This window comes from Pseudochaenichthys georgianus, chromosome 3, assembly GCF_902827115.2.
Source record: "Pseudochaenichthys georgianus chromosome 3, fPseGeo1.2, whole genome shotgun sequence".
Lineage (NCBI taxonomy): Eukaryota > Metazoa > Chordata > Actinopteri > Perciformes > Channichthyidae > Pseudochaenichthys > Pseudochaenichthys georgianus.
In genome coordinates this window covers 50,772,224-50,787,354 of record NC_047505.1, presented here as the reverse complement: position 1 = coordinate 50,787,354, position 15,131 = coordinate 50,772,224, and the positions used below count along the sequence as shown (strand labels likewise).

Sequence of the window (15,131 nt, the reverse complement as noted above, 5' to 3'; positions counted from 1 at the left end):
CTGACCTTTCCCTGGATAGTCGGTACAGACAGGTATTCTTACAAAACCGAAACAGGTGCCGTTTTTGTTGACAAATATGACCCATGAACCTCATTTAGATTGGGTCCCAGGTCCAGTTGCATTCAATATTTGATCATGTGGTTTTCACAGACAGCAGAGTTTAAGCGAGCAAAGACAGTTTACACATTTAAAGGGGACCTATCATGCAAAATGCACTTTGTGATGTCTTTTATACCTACATACGTGTCCCCGGTGCGTCGGGGAACTCACGCAGCGTCAGAAAATAAAACCCTCTCTCTTTTCCTTTTTCTCTTTTGGCCTGTGCTTGATCCCAGTAAGTTGGTAATCTGTTCCCAAATTATTTTAGTGTTACCTTTTGCCTCTTTAATTATTGTTCTGAAGAAGTTGGCTTTGCCTTTCTGATCGTTTGAGTTACTTTGTTACGTAATGAAGTAAACCTGTCAGTAGTTAATTTAGTTTTCAGTGCAAAGTCTCTTTCCTTCATCAAGTTCAACATGTCCGTATGGAACCAAGGAAGTGCATTGTTTTAGTTTTTTCCACTTTTCATTTTTCTGGAGAACATCTGCACTAAATCATGTAGCTTGGTCTGTTTCTACACTGCTCCCAGTTAGCAAACTTTCCCAGTCAGTGTGTGGCACAGCTTGCTCAAAGTTTGCAAATTCTTTTTTTGGTATTCTTAGTTGTTCCAGAAGTTTGTAAGAGTGGTTCTGGATATTAATATTAAGTTGTGGTCAGATAGTCCAGTGATGAAATTAAATGTTTTATCCACTCAGAGAAAATCTAAATTGAATCATGAAGAAGATGATAGACTTGATCAGCTTTAGGTGTGAGGCTACGGATGTTCAAATGTCCTCCAAGGATGCCCTTCGGTTTATGTTGTTGATCCCAACATGGAGTGTGGAGTCTTCATATCATTTGTATGCAATACATTGTTTGTATTTGTATTTCCTGTCTCATCATGTTGTGTGTGTGTGTGTGTGTTCAGGTGTCTGAAGGAGGACCCGGCCACGATGTCTCTGCTGCAGCGGAGCTTGGATCCGGAGAAGACTCTGGGTCTGGTGGACGTTCTGTACACCGCGGTGTTCGACATCAACAGGTGGAAGGAGAGGAAGTGAGTGAAACTTTAAATTATAATAAACATCCATTAAATACACATTTCTGTACAAGTGATGTGTAAAGTATTTGTTAAATCTGATTCTTGGGGGGGGAGCAAACAACCTTACATCTTTTAACTTGAAAAAGTATTTTTATTTTAGCGTGATTTCAAAATCTAAAAGGAAGCAGTCTATGAATTGATCCGTTGAGCCATGTGTATAGAATTGGAAAGCCATGTTAACATATGTCTATCTTTCTAATTCTGATTTAATAAGTTCATCAATAAACCCTATTAACCTCTTCTCTCTCCTCCCTCCATCAGAGAGCAGTCGCTGCCCACCATCCAGCTCCAGCTGCAGCGTGAGACCCCTGACTTCAACGTCCAGGTGGACCTGCCCCCCGGCCCCTGCTCCAAGACCTCCAGCGGTTTACCCAAATCGATCTCCAAGCTGACCTCCAAGTTCACCAAGAAGGTCTCGTCCAGCTCCAACAGCGGGGGCAGCTACTCCATCCCCAGCACCCCGTCCCGCAGCATGCTGAGCAGCAGCTCTGAGGACAAGTCAAAGGGCCTGGGGATCCTGCAGCTGAGCAACCTGCCCGGCCCCCCCGACCCCTCGCAGCTGCCCAACGGCCTCGAAGACCAGGGCATGAACCTGCCCACCGACCAGGAGATGCAGGACGTCATCGACTTCCTGTCAGGGTTCAACATGGGGAAGTCCCAGCAGGCGTCCCCCCTGGTGAAGAGGAGGAACTCTGTGGCGTCTGCTAACCCCGCTGAGCTGAAGCCCCCCAGCGGAGTCCCACCCACATCTCAATCTGTCTCCCATAGCAACCTGCAGCCCCCCACTCAACCCCAACTTCCACAGAAGCAGCAGCAGCAGCAACAACAACAACAACAGCAGCCTCCTCTTCCCCAACAACAACAACCCCCTCCTCCGCAGCCCTCCCCCCAGGCCATGCAGTACTACCAGCACCTCCTGCAGCCCATCAGTCAGCAGCAGCAGCCTCCCCCCCCTCAGCAGCAGACCCCTCCCCAGGTCCTCCCCCCCCAGCAGAGAGCTCCCAGTAAGTGGCTCGGCGGCTCCTCCAATCAGCAGCCCCCTCCTCCTCAGCAGGGCCCCCCAGGAGGCCTCTCCCCCCTGGGTCCCATCGGGCAGTGGGGGTCCCCCGCTCTGCCTGACCTCAGCTCAGACCTGTACAGCCTGGGCCTGGTCAGCACCTACATGGACAGCGTGATGTCGGAGATGCTGGGCCAGAAGCCTCAGGGGCCCCGAAACAATACCTGGCCCAACAGGGACCAGAGCGAGGGGGTGTTCGGGGTCCTGGGGGACACGCTGCCCTTCGACCCAGCAGGTGACAAATCTCTTCAATCAATGAATCAACTTTATTCATCCAGCAAGGGGCAATTGGTTATAATCATAATCAAATCAACATTTATTATAGCCCCGAGAAGTATTGCCATGTGATAAAAGCATGTGACTGAAGGCATGCTGATGATGAACGGGAACTAGGCGATGGATATTAGTGGACAAGGAAGACAGATGCGAAGAGAGTCGTGCTTTTAAAGGAGTCTACGGAAATAGCTTCACGGATCTGAAATAATAATAATACATTTTATTTAAAGCGCCTTTCATGACACCCAAGGACACAGTACAATTAGTTAAACATTGTAAGAGGTAAAAGCAACAGAACATGATGAAAACACAAACATACCACCATGGAGAAGATGTGATGAGCAGCTCGTGTTCACAGGCAGGAGCACACAGGAAGAACGCACACAGATCTGACTCGATAAATAGTTCATAGAATGACAATAAATAAGTAAATAATGTATTCCCACAAGGGGGACTTTATGTCTGTAGGCCGTTGTTGTGAGTGTGGACGGTCGGAGCATATACAACGTTAGCTTAGCCTGATCGATCCGATCTCCATTCAGAAAACACGCATTTTGAAAGGTTGTTCGCCTGCCGTCTGTCTGCAGACTTGGCAAAGCATTAATTCATGGTTGTTACTAACCGGTATCAGTGTGTTGTTACTTCGGCATCATTTTGAAACGTGTATTACAATTAAATCACGGTCAAATATGTTCATCTTGTTGAAGTTGTAGCCCCCTTGCCAGCGATTCTCTCTCTCTCTCTCTAGTTTAGCATGCTCAGCCCGACTCAGCCTGGTTGTTGGCCCGGAAAGAACCTCGATTTTATGGGGCCAGAAAAACTGCGAAATAGTACCCGCTAGCCGGAACTACGCCAACCAAAAACGCTTAAACCGCGCTGTAGTGGAAATGCGCCATTAGGGTCAGTACTTTAGTCTGTTAGGGTCAGTACCTTAGTCTGTTAGGGTCAGTACCTTAGTCTGTTAGGGTCAGTACCTTAGTCTGTTAGGGTCAGTACTTTAGTCTGTTGGGGTCAGTACCTTAGTCTGTTAGGGTCAGTACTTTAGTCTGTTAGGGTCAGTACCTTAGTCTGTTAGGGTCAGTACCTTAGTCTGTTAGGGTCAGTACTTTAGTTTGTTGGGGTCAGTACCTTAGTCTGTTAGGGTCAGTACTTTAGTCTGTTAGGGTCAGTACCTTAGTCTGTTAGGGTCAGTACCTTAGTCTGTTAGGGTCAGTACTTTAGTCTGTTGGGGTCAGTACCTTAGTCTGTTAGGGTCAGTACTTTAGTCTGTTAGGGTCAGTACCTTAGTCTGTTAGGGTCAGTACCTTAGTCTGTTAGGGTCAGTACTTTAGTCTGTTGCCTACATGTTCCAGATCTAGGAGGGAGGCTCACATATCGGTGCTGAAGATAAATGTGTTATTGACAAAATGAAATATTCTCATCTTAATAATAAACATTAGATTTTATAATGTAAATGATCCGATATGTTCCTTCTCTCGACACGCTAGAGACACAGAAAACAAAACAAAGACGGATTAAACTAACATTTATATCATATCCTTGTAGCCGATAATAAATAAACAACTCCACGAACTTCAACCATCTGTCGTGGAAGTATTTGGTTTATTCTTAGAGCTCCACATTGATTTGACATTAATTCTGCTCGGGTTGGAGCCCAGAATAGCTTCATCGCTGTGCCTCAGCCTTTCAGTGCGGTAATGCAATGTATTTATATCCCATCTTCTGACCACCCAGCACATTTCAAACCTCTGACCCCGATCTGAGTAGGATAATGAATATAGCTCAGCAGCTGTTTTCTCTGACGCTTTCTGCCGATGTCCTCCGGGGTCAGAAGCCGTGTGCACAGAGCAGCCGACTCTTTGCATCGCACTCCAACCCATTGTGCCGGAGCTGACTCACAGCCTTTGTGATGTTTCTGCTCATTCGACAGTCTGGCCGAGAGATGGAGCTTCAGGAGCCAATGAGAAGAGCTGTGTCAGAAACTCACCGTGTGTTTTCTCTCTCTCTCTCTCTCTTCTCTCTCTCTCTCTCTCTCTCTCTCTCTTCTCCCCCCCCCCCTCTCAGTGGGTTCAGACCCGGAGTTTGCTCGTTACGTGGCCGGCGTCAGTCAGGCCATGCAGCAGAAACGGCAGGTGCAGCACATCCGTCGCCCTAGCAACACACGCAGCAACTGGCCAATGGCTGAAGAGCAGCACAGGACCTGGTCCCACCCAGAGTACTACAGCGAGGGGTGGGTTCCTCATCCATCACACACTGCTGTACAGGAGAAGAGTTTGCATTTCCATTGCTCTAAAAAAAGACACTTGTATGTCATCAAATATAAAATATAAGACCACCAGACTCGGGGACAGTTTCATCCCACCGGCCATAACAACTTTTGAAAGAACCTTCACCTGTCTGCAACTTACACATTATTTATCTAATATCATATTCCAATTACCTGTAGACTCTTATTTCTCTCCTATTTTATTTGCGTTACTTGAACTATCTTAACTATTGTACTGTTGGAGGAGCCGGTAACCTCAGATGTTCAACTACACTGTAGCTATGACGATGGACACATGACAATAAAAGCCTTGAATTGAAATGATGCATTTAACCAAGGCGCTCAAAAATGCGTCGAATAACAAATACAACATTTTTGAGTTGGGGGGGGGGGGGGGGGGATGCACAAGTTTGATATATAATTAAATGAAATGCTACACCTGTGTTCGGTCAATATCATCCTTTCTCTTTCTGAAATATGTCCCTAACTCCTCTCTCTCTCTGTGTCCTCAGGGAGGCGGTGAACAGCAGCTGGTCGGCCAATCAGGGCGACTCGGCCAGCTCCAGCGACGAGACGTCTTCTGCCAACGGGGACAGTTTGTTCTCCATGTTCTCCGGACCCGACCTGGTGGCAGCGGTCAAACAGAGGAGGTAAAACTGTTTGTACCCATTCATTGGTATCTTCACATGTATCTCGTCATTTTACTATATTCTCAGATATGTTTGTTGTTGTGTTTACATTACCATTCATGTTTGTTGATTTGTGATCCGAGACAATTGTGATTTGTGACACTGGGCCATTTATCTGTGCACGGTGTGAGTGCTAATAAAGTTTAATGTCTCAGGAAACACAGCTGTGGAGAGCCTGAGGTTTGCACCCTGCCCTCCCCCCCGCTGCATCACCTCAGCGATGATACCCAGGTAATGTATTACCCCCCCCCCCATACATTGCTGTTTTCATGGATAACCTGTTGATTATTTTCTCCATTGTTCGTTGCTTCTATGACATTTTTCACAATTTACAATGTTCTTAGAAGTGTCCCCAAAGCCCAACATCAAGTCTTTGAATACTTTTGTATCCAAAACTTTGAGATGTTCAGTTTACTTTAATACAGGCCCCAGATTTGAACAATCAAGAGGCATTTTCTCACTTTTTTTATTTTTAAAACTGATTATTCCACTATCAAAATATGAAGTGATTAATCTTGAGGAAAGTGAAACGCCATTTATGTTCCGCCCCGTGACTCTGACCCGCTCCAAAATGAAATAGTTTTTTCTTCTGCCTGTGCTTCACGCCCTCCGCAGGTTTGAGTTAAATGTTGTTGTCTTGCGGACAGATAAACGTTGCGGAGCAGAGCTCAGTCCTAATGTGTATTTGTTTAGCTGTGAAAAGAGCAGCAAATAGTTTCTGGCATGTTCTTTCAAATATAATTAAAGCAAATCGCTCTAAAAGCACCAGGGAGGAATGTTAGAGGGCTTCTGTTATGCAAAACCCACTTCTTCACGTCTCTTCTTCATCACCATGTGTCCCCTCTTCTTCCATGTCTCTTCTACATCAACATGTGTCCCCTCTTCTTCATGTCTCTTCTACATCAACATGTGTCCCCTCTTCTTCATGTCTCTTCTACATCAACATGTGTCCCCTCTTCTTCATGTCTCTTCTACATCAACATGTGTCCCCTCTTCTTCACGTCTCTTCTACATCACCATGTGTCCCCTCTTCTTCATGTCTCTTCTACATCAACATGTGTCCCCTCTTCTTCATGTCTCTTCTACATCAACATGTGTCCCCTCTTCTTCACGTCTCTTCTACATCACCATGTGTCCCCTCTTCTTCATGTCTCTTCTACATCAACATGTGTCCCCTCTTCTTCATGTCTCTTCTACATCACCATGTGTCCCCTCTTCTTCATGTCTCTTCTACATCAACATGTGTCCCCTCTTCTTCATGTCTCTTCTACATCAACATGTGTCCCCTCTTCTTCATGTCTCTTCTACATCAACATGTGTCCCCTCTTCTTCATGTCTCTTCTACATCAACATGTGTCCCCTCTTCTTCATGTCTCTTCTACATCAACATGTGTCCCCTCTTCTTCACCGTCTCTTCTACATCAACATGTGTCCCCTCTTCTTCAGTGTCTCTTCTACATCAACATGTGTCCCCTCTTCTTCATGTCTCTTCTACATCAACATGTGTCCCCTCTTCTTCATGTCTCTTCTACATCAACATGTGTCCCCTCTTCTTCATGTCTCTTCTACATCAACATGTGTCCCCTCTTCTTCACGTCTCTTCTATATCAACATGTGTCCCCTCTTCTTCATGTCTCTTCTCCATCAACATGTGTCCCCTCTTCTCCATGTCTCTTCTACATCAACATGTGTCCCCTCTTCTTGATGTCTCTTCTACATCAACATGTGTCCCCTCTTCTTCATGTCTCTTCTACATCAACATGTGTCCCCTCTTCTTCATGTCTCTTCTCATCAACATGTGTCCCCTCTTCTCCATGTCTCTTCTACATCAACATGTGTCCCCTCTTCTTCATGTCTCTTCTACATCAACATGTGTCCCCTCTTCTTCATGTCTCTTCTACATCAACATGTGTCCCCTCTTCTTCATGTCTCTTCTACATCAACATGTGTCCCCTCTTCTTGATGTCTCTTCTACATCAACATGTGTCCCCTCTTCTTGATGTCTCTTCTACATCAACATGTGTCCCCTCTTCTTCATGTCTCTTCTCCATCAACATGTGTCCCCTCTTCTTCGTGTCTCTTCTACATCACCATGTGTCCCCTCTTCTTCATGTCTCTTCTACATCAACATGTGTCCCCTCTTCTTCATGTCTCTTCTACATCAACATGTGTCCCCTCTTCTTCATGTCTCTTCTATATCAACATGTGTCCCCTCTTCTTCATGTCTCTTCTACATCAACATGTGTCCCCTCTTCTTCATGTCTCTTCTACATCAACATGTGTCCCCTCTTCTTGCATGTCTCTTCTACATCAACATGTGTCCCCTCTTCTTCATGTCTCTTCTACATCAACATGTGTCCCCTCTTCTTCATGTCTCTTCTACATCAACATGTGTCCCCTCTTCTTCATGTCTCTTCTACATCAACATGTGTCCCCTCTTCTTCATGTCTCTTCTACATCAACATGTGTCCCCTCTTCTTCATGTCTCTTCTACATCAACATGTGTCCCCTCTTCTTCATGTCTCTTCTACATCAACATGTGTCCCCTCTTCTTCATGTCTCTTCTACATCAACATGTGTCCCCTCTTCTTGATGTCTCTTCTACATCAACATGTGTCCCCTCTTCTTCATGTCTCTTCTCCATCAACATGTGTCCCCTCTTCTCCATGTCTCTTCTACATCAACATGTGTCCCCTCTTCTTCATGTCTCTTCTACATCAACATGTGTCCCCTCTTCTTCATGTCTCTTCTTCATCAACATGTGTCCCCTCTTCTCCATGTCTCTTCTACATCAACATGTGTCCCCTCTTCTTCATGTCTCTTCTACATCAACATGTGTCCCCTCTTCTTCATGTCTCTTCTACATCAACATGTGTCCCCTCTTCTTCATGTCTCTTCTACATCAACATGTGTCCCCTCTTCTTGATGTCTCTTCTACATCAACATGTGTCCCCTCTTCTTCATGTCTCTTCTACATCAACATGTGTCCCCTCTTCTTCATGTCTCTTCTACATCAACATGTGTCCCCTCTTCTTCATGTCTCTTCTACATCAACATGTGTCCCCTCTTCTTCATGTCTCTTCTACATCAACATGTGTCCCCTACTTCTTCATGTCTCTTCTACATCAACATGTGTCCCCTCTTCTTCATGTCTCTTCTACATCAACATGTGTCCCCTCTTCTTCATGTCTCTTCTACATCAACATGTGTCCCCTCTTCTTCATGTCTCTTCTACATCAACATGTGTCCCCTCTTCTTCACTGTCTCTTCTACATCAACATGTGTCCCCTCTTCTTCATGTCTCTTCTACATCAACATGTGTCCCCTCTTCTTCATGTCTCTTCTACATCAACATGTGTCCCCTCTTCTCCATGTCTCTTCTACATCAGCATGTGTCCCCTCTTCTTCATGTCTCTTCTTCATCAACATGTGTCCCCTCTTCTTCATGTCTCTTCTACATCAACATGTGTCCCCTCTTCTTCATGTCTCTTCTACATCAACATGTGTCCCCTCTTCTTCATGTCTCTTCTACATCAACATGTGTCCCCTCTTCTTCATGTCTCTTCTACATCAACATGTGTCCCCTCTTCTTGATGTCTCTTCTACATCAACATGTGTCCCCTCTTCTTCATGTCTCTTCTCCATCAACATGTGTCCCCTCTTCTCCATGTCTCTTCTACATCAACATGTGTCCCCTCTTCTTCATGTCTCTTCTACATCAACATGTGTCCCCTCTTCTTCATGTCTCTTCTTCATCAACATGTGTCCCCTCTTCTCCACGTCTCTTCTATATCAACATGTGTCCCCTCTTCTTCATGTCTCTTCTACATCAACATGTGTCCCCTCTTCTTCATGTCTCTTCTACATCAACATGTGTCCCCTTCTTCTTCATGTCTCTTCTACATCAACATGTGTCCCCTCTTCTTGATGTCTCTTCTACATCAACATGTGTCCCCTCTTCTTCATGTCTCTTCTACATCAACATGTGTCCCCTCTTCTTCATGTCTCTTCTACATCAACATGTGTCCCCTCTTCTTGATGTCTCTTCTACATCAACATGTGTCCCCTCTTCTTCATGTCTCTTCTCCATCAACATGTGTCCCCCTCTTCTCCATGTCTCTTCTACATCAACATGTGTCCCCTCTTCTTCATGTCTCTTCTACATCAACATGTGTCCCCTCTTCTTCATGTCTCTTTCTTCATCAACATGTGTCCCCTCTTCTCCATGTCTCTTCTACATCAACATGTGTCCCCCCTCTTCTTCATGTCTCTTCTACATCAAACATGTGTCCCCTCTTCTTCATGTCTCTTCTACATCAACATGTGTCCCCCTCTTCTTCATGTCCTCTTCTACATCAACATGTGTCCCCTCTTCTTGATGTCTCTTCTACATCAAACATGTGTCCCCTCTTCTTCATGTCTCTTCTACATCAACATGTGTCCCCTCTTCTTCATGTCTCTTCTACATCAACATGTGTCCCCTCTTCTTCATGTCTCTTCTACATCAACATGTGTCCCCTCTTCTTCATGTCTCTTCTACATCAACATGTGTCCCCACTTCTTCATGTCTCTTCTCCATCAACATGTGTCCCCTCTTCTCAATGTCTCTTCTACATCAACATGTGTCCCCTCTTCTTCATGTCTCTTCTACATCAACATGTGTCCCCTCTTCTTCATGTCTCTTCTACATCAACATGTGTCCCCTCTTCTCCATGTCTCTTCTACATCAACATGTGTCCCCTCTTCTTCATGTCTCTTCTACATCAACATGTGTCCCCTCTTCTTCATGTCTCTTCTACATCAGCATGTGTCCCCTCTTCTTCCATGTCTCTTCTACATCAGCATGTGTCCCCTCTTCTTCATGTCTCTTCTTCATCACATGTGTCCCCTCTTCTTCATGTCTCTTCTACATCAACATGTGTCCCCTTCTTCTTCATGTCTCTTCTACATCAACATGTGTCCCCTCTTCTTCATGTCTCTTCTACATCAACATGTGTCCCATCTTCTTCATGTCCTCTTCTACATCAACATGTGTCCCCTCTTCTGCATGTCTCTTCTACATCAACATGTGTCCCCTCTTCTTCATGTCTCTTCTCCATCAACATGTGTCCCCTCTTCTCCATGTCTCTTCTACATCAACATGTGTCCCCTCTTCTTCATGTCTCTTCTACATCAACATGTGTCCCCTCTTCTTCATGTCTCTTCTACATCAACATGTGTCCCCTCTTCTCACGTCTCTTCTACTATCAACATGTGTCCCCTCTTCTCATGTCTCTTCTACATCAACATGTGTCCCCTCTTCTTCATGTCTCTTCTCATCAACATGTGTCCCCTCTTCTTCATGTCTCTTCTACATCAACATGTGTCCCCTCTTCTTCGATGTCTCTTCTACATCAACATGTGTCCCCTCTTCTTCATGTCTCTTCTACATCAACATGTGTCCCCTCTTCTTCATGTCTCTTCTACATCAACATGTGTCCCCTCTTCTTGATGTCTCTTCTACATCAACATGTGTCCCCTCTTCTTCATGTCTCTTCTCCATCAACATGTGTCCCCTCTTCTCCATGTCTCTTCTACATCAGCATGTGTCCCCTCTTCTTCATGTCTCTTCTTCATCAACATGTGTCCCCTCTGTGGAAAGAGACTCTGAAAGTTTCAGGAACAAAGATTCTCTCTCTTTTTGATCCATTTCTATAAAAACCTGTCTGAAAATGAGCTGATCAGATTTTGGCCACTTTATGATGTCATAATGATGTGTTGTCTTGAGTAACCATTAGCCAATCAGCACCAAGGTAACCCCCCCCCCCCCCCCCCCCCCCCCCCACCTTATCATGTTTTCATCTGAAGTAACAGACAGAGAATCAGCACTTTGGAAACAGGGCTGAAACAGAGGGCATTATGGGTAATGCTGCAATGATCTGTTTGGTGTTTCAGCCAATCAGAGACGGGCTCTGTATATATCTGAGACCTGTAATAATATGAATAATAATAATAATAATAGGGGACCTTTAAAGTCCTAACTTTGAGACGAGTGAAATCTTGAAAGTTTACTAACTTTCTGAACTTGTTCTTCGGCCCCCACAGGACAGCAAAACTAAGACCTGGCCCCCCAAAGCTCCATGGCAACACTCCACCCACACCAACACCATGCCCAACCCCAGCTCCTCCCTGTACCAGATGAACCTCCCCCCCCCCTCCTCCCAGTGGAGCGACTCCATGCAGATGCTCCAGTCTCCGGTGTGGTCTACCGCCGGAGACTGCCCCCCCTCCTCTGGCATCTCCTCTGGCATCTCCTCTGGCTTCCCCTTCACCCAGCAGCAGCAGCAGCAGCAACAACAGCAACAACAACAACAGCAGCAGCAGCAACAACAACACAACAAACCCATGACCAAGGGCTTCAAATCCTTCCCCCTGAAACACGAGCACAGGCCCTCTTACCTCCACCAGTACTGATCTCTGCCCCCCCCAGCCCCCTTAAATTGGAAGATGTCAAAGCCTCAGAGGCAGAATAAAGTAAACACACTGGCTAAACATTTTTGTATCTATATTTTTCCATGTCAACATCCCCCATTTTGAGAAAAAAGGAGGCGTATTTTGAAGTTTTTCGCCCATGTTTTAACTACGACAGGTGCATGCTGGCAGTGGTCGTTTCTCTGTCTGTCGCCCTCAGACAAGAGCTGGAGACGCACTCACCCACTTGCTTCTGCAGCTGAACGTGTGTGTGTGTGGAAATGAGGGGGTTACAAGGGGGCTTGAAATGCTCTCATTTTGCCCATAATAAATATACTGTGTCTACATAGCTGTAACTGCCAAATCTCACGCAAGATGACTCAGAGTACAGCTACCATCTACTGTTTCATAGCTTGTAAAATACTGAAATATAAATATGTAGTTCTTTTTATTAAGAGGCTTTGAGCAGGCTCAGCATAAATATAGTAAGTCACTGCGGAGGTGTAATTTGAGAGATATATATATACACTACTTTTTCAGCAACTGACCGGAGTCAAGAGTTCTAGCAGTAACTGTGCCATGTTGGTATGATAGCACTTCCCAACCAAAGCGTTGTTCAGAAGGTGAATGGAGCTGAAGAGACGAGAGATTGATTAAACCGTGAAGTCACGCCCGATTGGACGAGAGCTTTAGGGACCTCCTTCACACATTCACCTCCTCATCTCATTGGCAGTTGTTTGCTCCAGATTGACACTAACTCCCATATACCTAACTCTTTTTTTTCTTCCGTTTAATAATACAATATTTTTCTTGTACAATTATTGACAGTATTAATCTTATTTTTGTATTTTCTTACATGTTATACCATTACTGTATGTTAGTATTCTTCTAGGCATATGACATAAAACATTATTTCCCACCTCCCAATATGTGAACAAGCACATTCTTTTCCTACAGAGTTGAACTACACCATCTATCTATAAAGGTTACCAAATATGCCAAGCGCGACACTAAAACATTGTGTGATGAGGGCGCTTTCGAGCCCTTGTTTCTGCGGTTTCTATGGCAACGGGCTGCATTTAAAAGCCCAGAATGTTATCTTTTTGTGATGTTTGCGGATGCCAATGTTGCCTGTATTTATGAAATGACACCATGTTTTCAGAAAACTAACATACTTAACATGTTTACAGAGAATTGTTTGCTGTATATACATATAAATATATATCTTTTTATAGTTAATGTGCTTTGCACAATCAAGATATAGGGTTTGTTGCTTTCTGTCTGTGTTTTCTCCCTAACTGTCGCAGCCTTTTTTAAAGAACTCGTTACAGACCTTGGACTGTAACTGTTAGCTTCTCAGCTGTGTCAAATGGTTTACTAGTGGCTTCTACAAAAAAAATAAAATAATAAAAACATGTTGCCCTGATAGACGATATGAAGGGGACTGCTTGGCTTATGTTGCTTCTTGTTCTCTTGAGCTGGCAACTGAATCTTTCCAAGTGTACCAGCAATGCAAAAAACGAATAAAAATGACTTGCAATTAAAATGTGTCTTTGTAGTTTTTCTGTTGAAAGGTTGCTCACATTGTCTTTGTCTTCGTCGTGTGCATTGATACCAACTGAACCAAGACAGCGTAAATAGAAAATATTTTTAATGTTCAACTCATTAAAAAAAATAACATTTTCAATTCACAGAATTGTCCATATAACGAAGAAATGAAATATAGCATGTCTTAGGTATCTGACATGCATAACATTACAGAAGACATGATGTCGAAGGATTCCCATGTTTTCTACGACCCTCCTCGTCCGTTCACAGTTGTCGTCGAGGTTTCATTAGACGTCGCCTGGAAACAGAAACAATAACAGAGTATTAGGAATAATAATAATACCATTGATATCATTACTGTATTGGTGAAGTGTGAAGCTTGTCTTTACATTAGTAGGAGGAGGCGTGTTGTCTGGGCTGGCGTCAGCGATGGTGGCCAAATACACAATGTTTCGGTGCAGGATCTGTTGATATCTGTTAAAATAAAATCCGCAGCTGAAACATCAGAAACTACACAGATAACAATACTCTCTAGAACTTACAATGTAATGCAGATTTCTACTTTTCACTTAGCTCTAATGTTCCTGGTTAACTGCTGATAGATTTTTTTAAATCTTTGATAAGCATATTAAATACAATTCATTGCTATATGGTAAAGTAAACCACACAACCGTACACAAATTATAAAAATGTACTTTATTGGTAGAAGCTATAATCCTAAAATACAACTAATATGTTTCCGCAATAATAAGAAACTAATATAAATAGTGTGACGGATACAAATTTGCACATGTATGTATACATGTACGATTTACTTGATAAATACCTTTACTTATAACAGACTTTGTTTACACAACTATTGTACTACTTGTATTCAAGCATATCTGAGGATTTATTCCAGTACTGATATTTATAATCCAATAATATGTTATAATGTAACTACTTAAAATAACGTGTGGCTGCATAGTGGGGACACTTAGGTTTAAGTAGATGATCTCGGTTCTACTAAAACACCTTAACTCTAGGATTAGTTTGACTTACTGAACACACTCCACCGCTCGGCCTTTCTGCATGTATTCAGTGATGCATCTTATTAACTGGTCGTTTTCATCCAGCAACTGTAAATCAAAACGAAATATATAACAACGTTACCCACATACCAGAAGAGAACTATGAATTATAATAGATGTTAGCAACAGTACATGATAATAAATCCCGTGTGTTTATAAGCTCACATTTTCCCACCGAACAGCACTAATTAATGCTGGTTTCGTTTTGTATGAATTGTAAACAACCAAGTGGTGATAGCTAGAGGCTAATTAGCTGCTAATGCTAACACCATAGGTAATGTACGGGGAGCTAACAGCTAGTTAGCCGCTTCGTTTAAAAACCCTTTTCTGGGCGTCTTACCCTCTGTATGGTTTCTTGGTTTACTTTAGCCTTCCCTCGTAGTTTCTTCGGCACAAAAACAATCGACATTTTGTTGTAGCTGGTGTTATTTGTATCACTTGTTTATGTTTGCTGCAGACCGACCGCTGGTTCCTCTTCTTCTTCGCGTGTTTTGTTAGAAGGCAGAGTTAATCTTGATGTACCTCCGCCACCTGCTGGAGAGCTGCAGTATAGCAACACAACACTCAACCCTGTTTACTATTTACTTAGTGGCTTAAT

General features: G+C 43.8%; 2 protein-coding genes across 2 annotated transcripts in view; one reads left to right on the top strand and one right to left on the bottom strand.

Moving 5' to 3' along the window:
• The window catches only part of garre1 (granule associated Rac and RHOG effector 1), a 44,062-nt gene extending 30,601 nt beyond the window's left edge, over positions 1–13,461 (top strand). The window contains exons 8-13 of the mRNA XM_071202731.1: positions 1,007–1,132; positions 1,439–2,469; positions 4,575–4,740; positions 5,289–5,426; positions 5,621–5,696; positions 11,550–13,461. Of these exons, the coding sequence (XP_071058832.1) occupies positions 1,007–1,132; positions 1,439–2,469; positions 4,575–4,740; positions 5,289–5,426; positions 5,621–5,696; positions 11,550–11,918 (1,906 nt within the window). The 3' untranslated portion in view covers positions 11,919–13,461. The remainder of the gene's footprint in view (positions 1–1,006; positions 1,133–1,438; positions 2,470–4,574; positions 4,741–5,288; positions 5,427–5,620; positions 5,697–11,549) is intronic.
• Positions 13,462–13,549: 88 nt separating this feature from the next.
• On the bottom strand, positions 13,550–15,054 carry ss18l2 (ss18, like 2). The gene is made up of 4 exons (XM_034109456.2): positions 14,874–15,054; positions 14,505–14,581; positions 13,853–13,937; positions 13,550–13,761 (listed from the first exon to the last, which is right to left on the bottom strand). Exons 1-4 carry the CDS (start codon positions 14,940–14,942, stop codon positions 13,708–13,710), a joined length of 285 nt encoding a protein of 94 aa, XP_033965347.1. The 5' UTR covers positions 14,943–15,054; the 3' UTR covers positions 13,550–13,707.
• Between the last annotated feature and the right edge of the window lie 77 nt (positions 15,055–15,131).